The sequence below is a fragment of the Aspergillus niger genome (assembly GCF_000002855.4).
Source record: "Aspergillus niger supercontig An14".
In the NCBI taxonomy this organism is placed as follows: Eukaryota; Fungi; Ascomycota; class Eurotiomycetes; order Eurotiales; family Aspergillaceae; genus Aspergillus; species Aspergillus niger.
The window spans coordinates 810,235-822,113 of record NT_166529.1 but is presented as its reverse complement, the minus strand read 5'-3'; the positions used below and the strand labels follow the sequence as shown (position 1 = coordinate 822,113).

General features: G+C 51.9%; 6 protein-coding genes across 6 annotated transcripts; 5 read left to right on the top strand and 1 right to left on the bottom strand.

Moving 5' to 3' along the window:
- Positions 1 to 296: 296 nt before the first annotated feature.
- An14g03280 (uncharacterized protein) lies at positions 297 to 2,393 on the top strand (the record flags this gene model as incomplete). The annotated part of the gene is made up of 4 exons (XM_001400916.3): positions 297 to 370; positions 452 to 1,857; positions 1,934 to 2,252; positions 2,345 to 2,393. 4 exons carry the CDS (start codon positions 297 to 299, stop codon positions 2,391 to 2,393), a joined length of 1,848 nt encoding a protein of 615 aa, XP_001400953.1.
- Positions 2,394 to 2,899: 506 nt separating this feature from the next.
- Positions 2,900 to 4,033, top strand: An14g03270 (uncharacterized protein; the record flags this gene model as incomplete). The annotated part of the gene is made up of 2 exons (XM_059744169.1): positions 2,900 to 3,767; positions 3,837 to 4,033. 2 exons carry the CDS (start codon positions 2,900 to 2,902, stop codon positions 4,031 to 4,033), a joined length of 1,065 nt encoding a protein of 354 aa, XP_059604647.1.
- Positions 4,034 to 4,787: 754 nt separating this feature from the next.
- An14g03260 (hypothetical protein) lies at positions 4,788 to 5,329 on the top strand (the record flags this gene model as incomplete). The annotated part of the gene is made up of 2 exons (XM_059744168.1): positions 4,788 to 5,025; positions 5,133 to 5,329. 2 exons carry the CDS (start codon positions 4,788 to 4,790, stop codon positions 5,327 to 5,329), a joined length of 435 nt encoding a protein of 144 aa, XP_059604646.1.
- Positions 5,330 to 5,728: 399 nt separating this feature from the next.
- On the top strand, positions 5,729 to 6,568 carry An14g03250 (uncharacterized protein; the record flags this gene model as incomplete). Its single annotated transcript, XM_001400913.1, has 1 exon — positions 5,729 to 6,568. One exon carries the CDS (start codon positions 5,729 to 5,731, stop codon positions 6,566 to 6,568), a length of 840 nt encoding a protein of 279 aa, XP_001400950.1.
- A 298-nt stretch (positions 6,569 to 6,866) lies between these two features.
- Positions 6,867 to 8,266, top strand: An14g03240 (uncharacterized protein; the record flags this gene model as incomplete). The annotated part of the gene is made up of 2 exons (XM_001400912.1): positions 6,867 to 7,188; positions 7,251 to 8,266. 2 exons carry the CDS (start codon positions 6,867 to 6,869, stop codon positions 8,264 to 8,266), a joined length of 1,338 nt encoding a protein of 445 aa, XP_001400949.1.
- A 990-nt stretch (positions 8,267 to 9,256) lies between these two features.
- On the bottom strand, positions 9,257 to 11,818 carry An14g03230 (uncharacterized protein; the record flags this gene model as incomplete). The annotated part of the gene is made up of 7 exons (XM_059744167.1): positions 9,257 to 9,358; positions 9,392 to 9,460; positions 9,514 to 9,625; positions 9,664 to 10,638; positions 10,705 to 11,012; positions 11,047 to 11,100; positions 11,249 to 11,818. 7 exons carry the CDS (start codon positions 11,816 to 11,818, stop codon positions 9,257 to 9,259), a joined length of 2,190 nt encoding a protein of 729 aa, XP_059604645.1.
- Between the last annotated feature and the right edge of the window lie 61 nt (positions 11,819 to 11,879).

The following is an 11,879-nucleotide window of genomic DNA, read 5'->3' as shown; positions in this document are numbered from 1 at the left end:
GTCACGGGGAGCACCCGCTATTATTCAGCGGGGCCGAGATGCTGATTTGCTGACAATCCATGGCAGTACATTGGGCGGCGCGGAGTCGCTGTCCAACTCCGGCCCCGACTTCGCTGCGGAGGACCCCGGCCCATTTTTGCTACTGGAGTCACTTTCCTCGGTCTAGTCTACTTAATCTCTTCCTCTTGTTGTGGCCAAGGGTTCTGTCTGAAGGTCTCTGTGTCTGAACGCATTCACCCCGCCGCTGCACCCTTCCCTGTCCCATTGTCTCGCGATCCACGCGCACCAGGACGGCAATGCTTCTTTCCCAAACCCGGGGGCGTATGCCCTCCGCTCTCCGGAGCATCGCCAAGCGCTCTTTGCTGAACAGGTATGAATAACGGCCTAGAACATGAGCTTCATGCTCCAAATTGCTTCAGAATACGGGCTGATTTTAGTTTTACTCATCCAGTCGCCCTCTGTCTACCACTCTGCCCAAGCAACAGAACGGCAACGATGACGAGTATACTGGTCTCAACAAGGTCTCCCGCCACATTACCCAGCCCATCTCCCAGGGTGCTTCCCAGGCCATGCTGTATGCCGCAGGCCTCACTGAGGCGGACATGAACAAGGCTCAGGTCGGCATTTCTTCTGTCTGGTACAATGGCAACCCCTGCAACATGCATCTGCTCGATCTTAACAACCGTGTCCGCGAGGGTGTCCAGAAGGCCGGTTTGGTCGGTTTCCAGTTCAACACCGTCGGTGTTAGCGATGCTATCAGTATGGGTACCAAGGGAATGCGATTCTCTCTCCAGAGTCGTGATCTGATTGCCGACTCTATCGAGACCGTTATGGGTGGTCAATGGTATGACGCTAACATCAGCATTCCCGGCTGTGACAAGAACATGCCTGGTGTGTTGATGGCAATGGGACGAGTGAACCGCCCCAGTTTGATGGTCTACGGTGGAACCATCAAGCCTGGTTGCGCCTCCATGCAGGGCAACGCCGACATTGATATCGTCTCCGCCTTCCAGGCCTATGGTCAGTTCATCAGTAAGGAAATCACCGAGCCCCAGAGATTTGACATTATCCGCAACGCCTGCCCTGGAGGTGGTGCTTGCGGTGGTATGTACACTGCCAATACCATGGCCACTGCTATCGAAGTCATGGGCATGACCCTTCCTGGATCCTCTTCCAACCCCGCCGAGTCTGACGCTAAGTACCTTGAATGTCTTGCGGCTGGTGAGGCCATCAAGACCCTGCTCAAGGAGGACATTCGTCCTTCGGACATCCTGACTCGCCAAGCTTTCGAGAACGCCATGGTCTTGGTCAACATCACTGGTGGCTCCACCAACGCCGTTCTTCACTTGATTGCCATTGCGGACTCTGTTGGTATCAAGCTCGACATTGAAGACTTCCAGTCCGTCTCGGATCGCATTCCTTTCCTGGCGGACCTTAAGCCTTCCGGCAAGTACGTCATGGCTGACCTTCACAAGATCGGTGGTACCCCCTCCCTGCTCAAGTTCTTGCTGAAGGAAGGTCTCATCGATGGCTCTGGCATGACTGTCACTGGTCAGACCCTGGCCAAGAACTTGGAGAATGTGCCGGACTTCCCTGAGGATCAGAAGATCATCCGTCCCCTGTCCAACCCCATCAAGGAGACTGGCCACATCCAGATCTTGAGGGGTTCTCTGGCCCCGGGTGGCAGTGTCGGCAAGATCACTGGTAAGGAAGGAACCGTCTTCACTGGAAAGGCTCGCGTCTTTGACGACGAGGATGATTTCATTGCTGCTCTCGAGCGCAACGAGATCAAGAAGGAGGAGAAGACTGTTGTTGTCATCCGCTACACTGGTCCTAAGGGAGGACCTGGCATGCCCGGTAAGTCGCTACAGCAAAACTTTCCCCTATCACTGCGCACGTGTGTCGGTAAAGCTAATTAAAGTGTGACGAGTAGAAATGCTGAAGCCCTCTTCCGCCCTGATGGGTGCCGGTCTCGGACAGTCCTGCGCTCTGATCACCGATGGCCGTTTCTCTGGTGGTTCTCACGGTTTCTTGATCGGACACATTGTTCCCGAAGCCGCCGTCGGTGGCCCCATTGGCTTGGTTAAGGATGGTGATGTCATCACCATTGACGCCGAGAAGCGTGTTCTGGACCTTGATGTTGAGGAGACCGAGCTCGCGCAAAGAAGAAAGCAGTGGGAAGCCGACAGGGCTGCTGGCAAGCTCCCTCCCACCGGCCTGACCCTGAGAGGTACTCTCGGCAAGTACGCTAGGTACGTAATACTCTTCTAATTGGCATAGCATCTGTCAATAAGATGCATATCCGTGACCCATATCTGAACATGATACTAACATCACACTATAGAACCGTCAAGGATGCCAGCCACGGCTGTATCACCGACTCTCTCGAATAAACGGAATGGCATATGTGATTATATGTCCTTCTTTGCGTTTATATATCTCTTCGAAAGTAACATGTGTCTTATATCAATTTCTTTTTCCTTTTCAGCTACTCTATCTGGGATGATTTTGGGTCGTTTTGAGTCTGGGACCGCACGTGGCTACTGTTTTGTATAGGCGAATTGAAACGAACCAAAAGTGCTGCTTGTTATGACCTCACTATATGGTCTCGTGTATTTACTGAAGATCAAATACAGCAAATAATATTGTTAAGAAAATATGTACTCTTCATGAACGGCGAGAGAGGGCATTTACTCCGCACCCCATATCCGTTCCATGGATCGTATCGGGATGCACGTGGGCCGTGTATCACATGACTGTCGCTTAGTGTTTGCAAAGTTTGTAAATTTTTCTTATCGGGGTCTACTTTCTATCGAGGGGCGTCGCGTTTCTTCTCGGCTCAAACCCAACCTCGTCGGACTCACATCTTTCCAGGCCCAATTCGGAGTCTATCATAATCATGGCACCTGCTCCGATCGCATCTTCGAGCGACGATATCGCGACTGTTCTCCAACTAGTTACGCCCCCTCAGATTGCCCCGCACCGCTCCCACGACCCCTCCAACAATCAAAAGCGGAGTGATCCCTTCCAGTTCGGCTCCCGCTACCTGGAAGAAGGAGACGATGTCTTCGAGTTCAACGCCTGGGACCATGTAGAGCCCGACGACGAGTTTAAAGCCTTTGCAGAAGTCCAATATTCTAAGCAGCGCGAAACCCCGGTTTCCGATTTCGACAGAAACCGTTTCAATGCCGATCCTGCCAAATGGTGGAACCTTTTCTACAAGAACAACACATCCAACTTTTTCAAGAACCGAAAGTGGCTCCGCCAGGAGTTCCCTGTCCTTGCGGATGTGACTCAGCCTACTGCAGGAAAGAAGGTGGTGCTGGAGGTCGGTGCAGGTGCCGGAAATACCGCCTTCCCATTGCTGGAGAACAATGAGAACGAGGAGCTCATGGTTCATGCTTGTGATTTCTCCAAGACCGCTGTCAAAGTCATGCGCGAAAGCCCACACTACAACCCCAAGCATATCACAGCTGACGTGTGGGATGTCACGGCGGAGCCGGATGAGAACAGCAATGGACTTCCCCCGGGCCTTACTGAGGAGTCGGTCGATGTCGTCGTTCTCATCTTTATCTTCTCTGCCTTGGCTCCGGAGCAGTGGAACCAGGCTCTTCGCAATGTGTACCGCGTCTTGAAACCCGGCGGACATGTCTTGTTCCGCGATTACGGAAGGGGCGACCTGGCACAGGTTCGATTCAAGAAGAATCGGTACATGGGCGAGAACTTCTACGTTCGTGGTGATGGAACACGGGTGTACTTTTTTGATCGTGATGAGCTGGAGAAGATGTGGGGCCAATGGACTCCGGAGAAGGGCCTGCCCACGGCACCTGCGACAGGAGAGGAAACCGAGGTCGAGGAGGAACAGAACCCTACCGACACCAAGGGTGTCTTTGACATCGAGAAGCTAGGTGTCGATTACCGGTTGATCGTTAACCGCCAGCGCAAGTTGAAGATGTACCGCTGCTGGATTCAAGGCCATTTCCTCAAGCGTGATACTACTGCCGCCGTCGATATTTCGAAGATCGAATCGTGATGTTCTTTTGGCTCTTCCGGAATAACCTAGTACATGGCTCTGGGGCCCGGTGGAAGTCGCAGGACGATCACTCATAGTGGCGTCGGCGTCGAACAAGCGACTGTTGTCCAATCCACATGCAAACAGCCAGCTTCCTTTCCATGCCACATAACTATTACATGAAGACTCGGGGGGCTTTTCTTTCGTTCGGACGAAGCTTCAGACTCATTCGACGCTCGAATGTACTCTCACAGATCACATGGAACGGACAAGGCTTAGGGCAGTTGGTCACGCGCACAGCCAGTTCGTTGCGGCATTTTGCCAATATCGCAATCGACTTTTGGTGAAATAGTACACAGTCATTTGGCGCAAGCGCTCTCATATTCGCAATGAACGCATGAGTGAGTTTCTGATCCTCGAGGGAGGATCTGATGATACCCATGACGATAGATAGAGACTAGACTAGATCACATTTGGTTGCATTCTTGCATTCTTAGGGCAAAATTTCCCCTGGATCATCAATCCAATCCATCGCATTAATTTCCCGGGTTCATTCATTGGGCGGATCTTGGGAACCTTGTTCTGCCCTAAGTATCACAACCTCAAGTAAAATGACCCTATCGACATTCCCGACGGCTCATCGTACGTAAGTGAGGTTTATGCTTGTCTCCTCATAGTCCGAAGAAACAGATTCAGGGGGGTATCTCAAGATAATCTCCGTGAATAGAACCCGTAAGACGATGTCTAACCCAACGTGACCCATGCATACTCCGGCATGAGCAGGAACCGCAGGTTGAAATTACCTTGCTTCCGACCAAGGGACATTTGGCCATACCCAGGAACTCAGGACAAACAGGGATCAAACAAACTTCGAGCGGATGTTTTCAGCGACCACGCGGACATGCCACAGAACCGGAAGGGGTCTTGTGTCGATTGGTATGTGAGATTCCTCATTCCTGCACTCGTCACCCTCCCATTTGCAACAAGGCCACAGACAGCTACCGCCGAACCATGTTTCAAGTCAGCTCGGTCTTAATTTGCCTTCATGGCTAACGAAGGATTCATTTGTTTTTGTCTGACAATGATATAAAGTACTCGGTCATGTTATATGCTTCAACAGCGCCCCTATGGCAGGTGATACGGTCTGCTGAAGTCCCCAGCCTAGCCCAAACGCCAGCATCAGCCTCAGCAGTCGTTGATCCTGCCCTATTCCGTCGCTCATTCGCCTTGCCTATTGCATCGGAGGGCCCTGTTGGAGTCTTGCACCTATCAGGGAAAACGTGCGCACTGCACCCACTCGTTCCGGCTGGGGTCTAGAAATCTGGACGGTCCCAGGCAGATCGGTGCCTGGGCAAAACCTTGATAAAAATAGCTTGTTCGATCTTGAGTTAGACAGCCAATTGTATACTCACTAGAGACACTTGATGATTCAGTCTGTGACGTACGTGCACCTCCACACTCCGTCGATGGATTATGTGTCCCCGTGGGCACGCGGAGATCGGGGACATCAGTCGAGAAACTTGCCTAATCTAGTGACAAGCAGAAAAGTCAAAGTCATCCGCATGCGACTTGCAGATCATCTAGAGGGATATAATAAAGTCGTGCGTTTATGACCTTGCAGGAAACGACCCGCCTCCTCCTGCCTCTTTATTATCGATACCCTCTGCCACTAGCGTCGTACATCACACTTCACAATCCATTCTCCTCTCATTCATCATGAAGTTCACAAATTATCTCTTGACGACTGCAACGCTCGCAAGCAGTGTCCTAGCGGCTCCTGCTCCCCGCACCGGTTTGGAGGACAGACTCCGTGCCCGGTCATTGCAGCGTCAATCACATCCTCTGGCACCTATTCCACTTGACACATCCACCAAAGAGAATTCCAGACTCCTCGAAGCCGACGAGAATACCACCCATGTTACATACAGCAGTAACTGGGCGGGCGCAGTGCGCGAGCAACCACCTCCGCAAGGCACGTATTCTGCCGTGTCGGCAACCTTTCGTGTACCAGAACCCACGGCGCAAGGGGGGAGCGGAACGCAGGCTGGGTCGGCCTGGGTCGGGATAGATGGCGACACATACAGCAACGCCATTCTACAGACAGGAGTCGACTTCTACGTGGAAAACGGGCAGACGTACAACGATGCCTGGTATGAGTGGTACCCAGACTATGCATATGACTTCGACCTAGATGTAAGCACAGGGGACACGATCGTCGCCAAGGTGGAAGCCATCTCGCCAAGTCAAGGTGTAGCCACTATTGAGAACATATCGACGGGGAAGAAGGCCACGCAGACGATCAGAGCCCCAGCTGCGACAGCTACCCTTGCCGGCCAGAATGCCGACTGGATCGTGGAGGATTTCCAGTCTGGCGACTCAATGGTCGATCTGGCTGGCTTTGGCGAGATCAGCTTCTGGGGCGTGCAAGCACAAGGAGGAGGGTCTACATGGGGTGTAGATGATGCGACTATTGTCGAACTGAAGCAGGGCAACGAAGTGTTGACAGACGTGGAGGTGCAAAGTGATTCGGCCTTTACGGTGAAATATACGAGCTGATGTGATGGTATATGGTCGCATATTCTCATCCTTCGACTAATCTTTCTCCTTTTGGACGGTGACATAATTTTTCTGGTTGATTTTGAAAATGCCTTGATGTATTTCGGTAGTAGTTTTAAGGTTGATACTTCCAGCATGCGGGCTCGGCTATTGGGAGGAACCAAGAAGGCTATATGGCCCTCGGGTATTCGCCGCATTCTAAGGTCGCATGCCTTCTCGGCTTTCCTTATATATATCTACTTTCCATTTCCCCAACCTCATTCTTGATGCGAGAATCTACCCACACATACAGTTAATCATGTCCCGTATATACCAACTAAGCCGAGCATTTCAGCGCAGCCAAGTTGGCGCGCTCCGGCCGCGCTCTCTACTACCCGCTCGGTCATCCCGCTGCGGCTTCAGCACCAGCGCCACACGCCCATTAATGGAATTAACAGGCTTCACCGAAGAGCAACTAACAGTGCGCGACGCCGTATCCGCCATCTGCGCCAAGTTCCCCAACACATACTGGCAGGATTGCGACCAAAATGAGCGCGACCCGAATGAGTTCCACGCCGCCCTAGCCCGAGACGGATGGTTAGGAATCGCGCTGCCTGAGGAACTAGGAGGCGCAGGTCTAGGTACACCCAAATCTTCCTATTCTATCATCCTTCATTGCAATTGCAACTAATACCACGTCCAGGAATCTCCGAAGCAACAATGATGATGCAAACCATCACCCAATCCGGTGCCGGCATGGCCGGCGCGCAAGCCATCCACGCCAACGTGTACGCAACACAACCACTCGCCCGCTTCGGCACCCGCGAGCAACTGGAAGAAACCATCCCCAAGATCATCAATGGTACATGGCGCACCTGCTTTGGTGTCACAGAGCCCAACACGGGTCTGGAAACGCTCAAGCTGAAGACGCTAGCTACCAAAAAGTCCCGCGGGGATAGTGATATCTACTCCATCTCAGGCCAGAAGATCTGGATTACCTGCGCGCAAGTCGCTAGCAAAATGATCCTGTTAGCGCGCACGACCCCCTTGGAAGAAGTTACCAAGTCGACACAAGGCCTATCTATGTTCTGCATCGACCTCGACCGCACACAGCCCGGTCTGGATATGCGCAAGATCAAGAAGATGGGCGGACGTGCCGTCGACGCCAACGAAGTCTTCTTCGATGGGTACGAAGTGCCCGCGAACACGCTCATCGGGCAGGAAAACGAAGGGTTCCGGATCATTCTGCATGGTATGAACGCGGAGCGGTGTTTGCTGGCGGGTGAGGCATTGGGGCTGGGGTATGCGGCGCTGGAGCGAGCAGCTGATTATGCGAAGGAGAGGGTGGTGTTTGGACGGCCGATTGGGCAGAATCAGGGCATTGCGCATCCGTTGGCGGATGCGTATATGAGGTTGGAGGCGGCCAAGCTGGCGACGTATCATGCTGCGAGATTGTATGATGCGTCGAAGAAGGATGAGGGGATTCCGCTGCATTCCGTCGGGGTGGCGTGTAACAGTGCCAAGTATTTGGCTGCTGAGGCGGCGTTTACGGCGTGTGAGAGGGCGGTGCTGAGCCATGGGGGCATGGGGTATGCAATGGAATATGATGTGGAGAGGTACTTGAGGGAGTGTCTGGTGCCCAGGATCGCGCCGGTCAGTCGCGAGATGATTTTGAATTATGTTAGTGAGAAGGTGTTGCAGTTGCCGAGGAGTTATTAAATGGCTGTTTACAATCATCAGGCAAGCGGTTATTATAGGAATTGGAAATCATTCTCATAAGAGAGAATATGTAAAATGCAGACCCGGCGGACTACATGCTAGACGCATAAGCTGTTGAACATTGTATCTACTATCACACGCTAACTAACATAGTAAGGGCGATCCAGACCATCAAGATCTATATTCCTTCTCTGCCTGAGCGATGTGTAACTCATATCCTTGACATGCTAGCGTCTTCTATCCACAACCTTCATGACTTTGTTCCCCGTACCGCTCTTTTCAAACCCATCGATATATTCAACCAACGTCAATTCAAACAAATGCCGGTTATCAGGCAGAACAAAGAAGAAATTTCACCACTTCATAAACAAATTGCTTATGGGAGACCAAGTTCTTACTCGCTGCGGCACGAAGCATCCTAACCTCCAGGGTTGTCTCTGAAGATTCAAGGGTTCGACAATGATCTGCCACTGCAGAATCCCAAAAGTCTCCTTCTGCATGAACTTCTTAATATTCGTAGATTCATAAGACTCACCATACCAGTTCAAGCTAAATCAACAGTCGCGACCCCTGAGTCGAAGAACGCGTAAGTACATTACTCTGCAAAAGAGAACACGTTTTGGCACCTCGGAACTTACAGGTCTTTCTTGGTGGTCAGAGGCCACGACTCAAGGGTGTTAGTAGATTCTGTACTAGATCGTACCTTCACAGCAGCCTGGATCTCTTTAGGACCGGGTGGGTAGATTATATCGGGACCAAGGAGATAATCAGAAAGAAAGAAGTTCGAGTTGTTTAGGATTTAAAAAAAACAAAAAAATGGGTCTGTTATGCCCTCGCGTTGCGGCCAGATATGGGCATAGACAACGCCGTTCAGATCTGTATGCTACTACTTGGTCTGCTAATCGCGACAAGTCATCTTTTGCCTCCATGAGATGCTCTGCCCAGCTCGGAGCTAAATGGATTCTATAAAACTCGATGTGGACTAGACGCCTAATAATGGCGTTTCGCATCGAGTGATTTGCGTAGTTCTGCCTGATTTCCTTTAAAGCTCAGAATGGGTAAACAAGTACTTCCCAGGGCTTCCTGCATACACTGTAAGAGCGTAGCACGCAAGATTGGGCTTACGAGATTCAGGTACGGGGTTGCGTTACGTTGCGAAGCGGGGATTCGTATCTTCTTCAGTTGATTTGGATACTACCAAAGCATTATGAAATGAAATGCTTACTATAGTAGTCTAAATGCCTTACTCCCTCGGCCTCAGCGCGAAAGTGAACTGCTTCGAAGTAGGCGACAACCTCCAGCGTGCAAAGAGCTGCGCATTTTCCACCAGAATCCGCCGCAGCATCTTCCCTCTCTCCTCTACACCAGGCCACATGCCCTGCCATTCGCGTACATACGGTTCCATGGTTTCTAAGGCCTCCCTGGTCCACTTCCCTGCCCTCTCGTTGACAATTCTCCCCTTCTGCACCATCCGCCTCTTCATCTCATCCAGGAACCGCTCCTTCTCCTGCTTGTCCTTCACCGCAGCCTGCATGACCGCTAGTAGTATATGTGACCGGATTGACAAGTCCAACTCATCCATGTCGATTCCTTGGAGTCCTAATCCAACTGTCTCCTCCACCGCAACAGCGGCTAGGAAATCTACCTCCTCCTCACTCCCGACCTCTTCTTCCCACCCCCTCCACCACGCCTGCCCTTCAATTCCTCCATCCGGCCACCCATACCATATCACCTGCTCCGGCTGGCTATCTCCCTCGATTATCTCTCCTCCCGCTATCCGTGTGAGGTACTCTGCTTCTAACCTGTGTATATCATACTTTCCCTGCGCGACCAATATCCCAAAGCTGTGGGGCCTCCATGCTTGCCAAGGAGTCACCTCAGCCACGCGAGATGGAGATGGATCAGGAGTAAAATAGTCAAGCCAGAAGCGCGGATGTGCTTCGGAATAGGGTGGTGCGCTGGGGTATGCCGTGTGCAGGCGTGTCATAGTTGCCTCCAGCGTGCTGAGGGCTAGTGCAGTAAGAGTCTCAGATGGAAGAAAGGGCTGCCTACGACGTGTGCACCCGACAGTGTAGGCCCAACGGGGGATTTTCAGGATGTGTAGGGATGCCGGACTATGGCGCGGCTGGCATAGTGGGGAGGAGGAGTCAGGCAGGTCCTGGAGGTTGGGCAGGCGGTAGAAGCATGCTGTGGTACGCTGGGTGAGGAAGGGGTAAGAGTAGTAGGAGCGCCAGGCGGAGGAGTGCAGGAAGGCGTGGTAGGCTATGTAGAAGGCCGGGAAATCAGAGAAGGAGGGGAAATCATCTTTCAGTTGGGAGATATAGCGGTAGATGGCGGCTGCTAGTTGTGCGAGGTAGAATATATCCAGAGAACTGTTATTTATTACTATTGAGGCAGTGCCTCTCGGGGGTGGTCATAGTATGAAATAGTAGGCTTACCGATTAAAGCGTAAAACGCCCTCACCAAAGGACAAGCCATGCGAGTGCAGCTTGTCTACAACATCAAACACCCCATTCCCGGTCCACAGGCCCTCGTCCAGATAGATGAATGCGATCCGCAAGACATCCTCATGGCAGGTCACTGGCACGACGCCGCCTTCAACATTGGCCAACAATTCTTCCGCGCTCATTGTAACGTCAATGGCACGTGCGTCAATGAGACAATTAGTGTTAATTGGGGAAGAGGATGTGATTTCCAGATCTTGAGTCAGGATGGGGAAGTGCTCCGCGTGCTCAGATCCAACGTCCTTCAAGGGCGGGGAAGCCAAGCAAGGCACTTACTAGTAACTTGTCTATCGGTCTTTGAACATTAGTCCACCAAATAGACTGTAAAATCTGCCTTTGCATCACTAGGCCTTGTCTATTGAGAAAAGGTGCTCAAATGCTACAGTGGGTGGCGGGCATTGGGCGAAGGAGTTACTGCTACTGAACTATGCTGCTAGCATTTGGTGAAGGTGCGAGAAGGTCTCGCATCCCAACGGACAGCAGGGGAACTGAGTTTGCCAACATCCATTCCGGATAGAACACCACCGCGACATCGGTCTTCGCGCAGAACCTGCAAGGCAAAATATCGAGGAGGGGCTTCTTCGTAGCTGCAGTCCCTATGTCGAGGGAACTCCTCGATAGGGTCTGAAATGTCGTGTTGTTGGCTGAATGTCCCAGAACCAGCCGCGGGATGCACTGTGGGCGGGGGGACATAGCATACACGAAGGAGGTCTTCCTCTGCAGGTTTCAGAGGCATACGTTCTGGGAATCGTGATACCGAGTTCGTCCACCACCTCTCGACAATGTCTGTTATAGCAGACACTAAAGCATTGTTAAGTTCTTTCCACTGACGCTGATGCCCAGAGGAGACGAGAACTGGCCGAGAAATTAAGACCGAGCCTGAGTTAATATGCCCATGGCCTATAAGCTCTCCTGGATTGCTTCCTGGTCTTTGCCGTATGTCGCATTTCGAGAGTCGAAAGAAGTCATGGGCTCCGGATTTCCAATTACCGGTCTCATACCACTGGTGCCTGACTAAAGGAAACAGCATAACCATTGGACCTCTCATTGAGGCCCTACGAACTATACTACTAGGATCGAGAGTAAAGGACTTAGAGATTCAAGATACA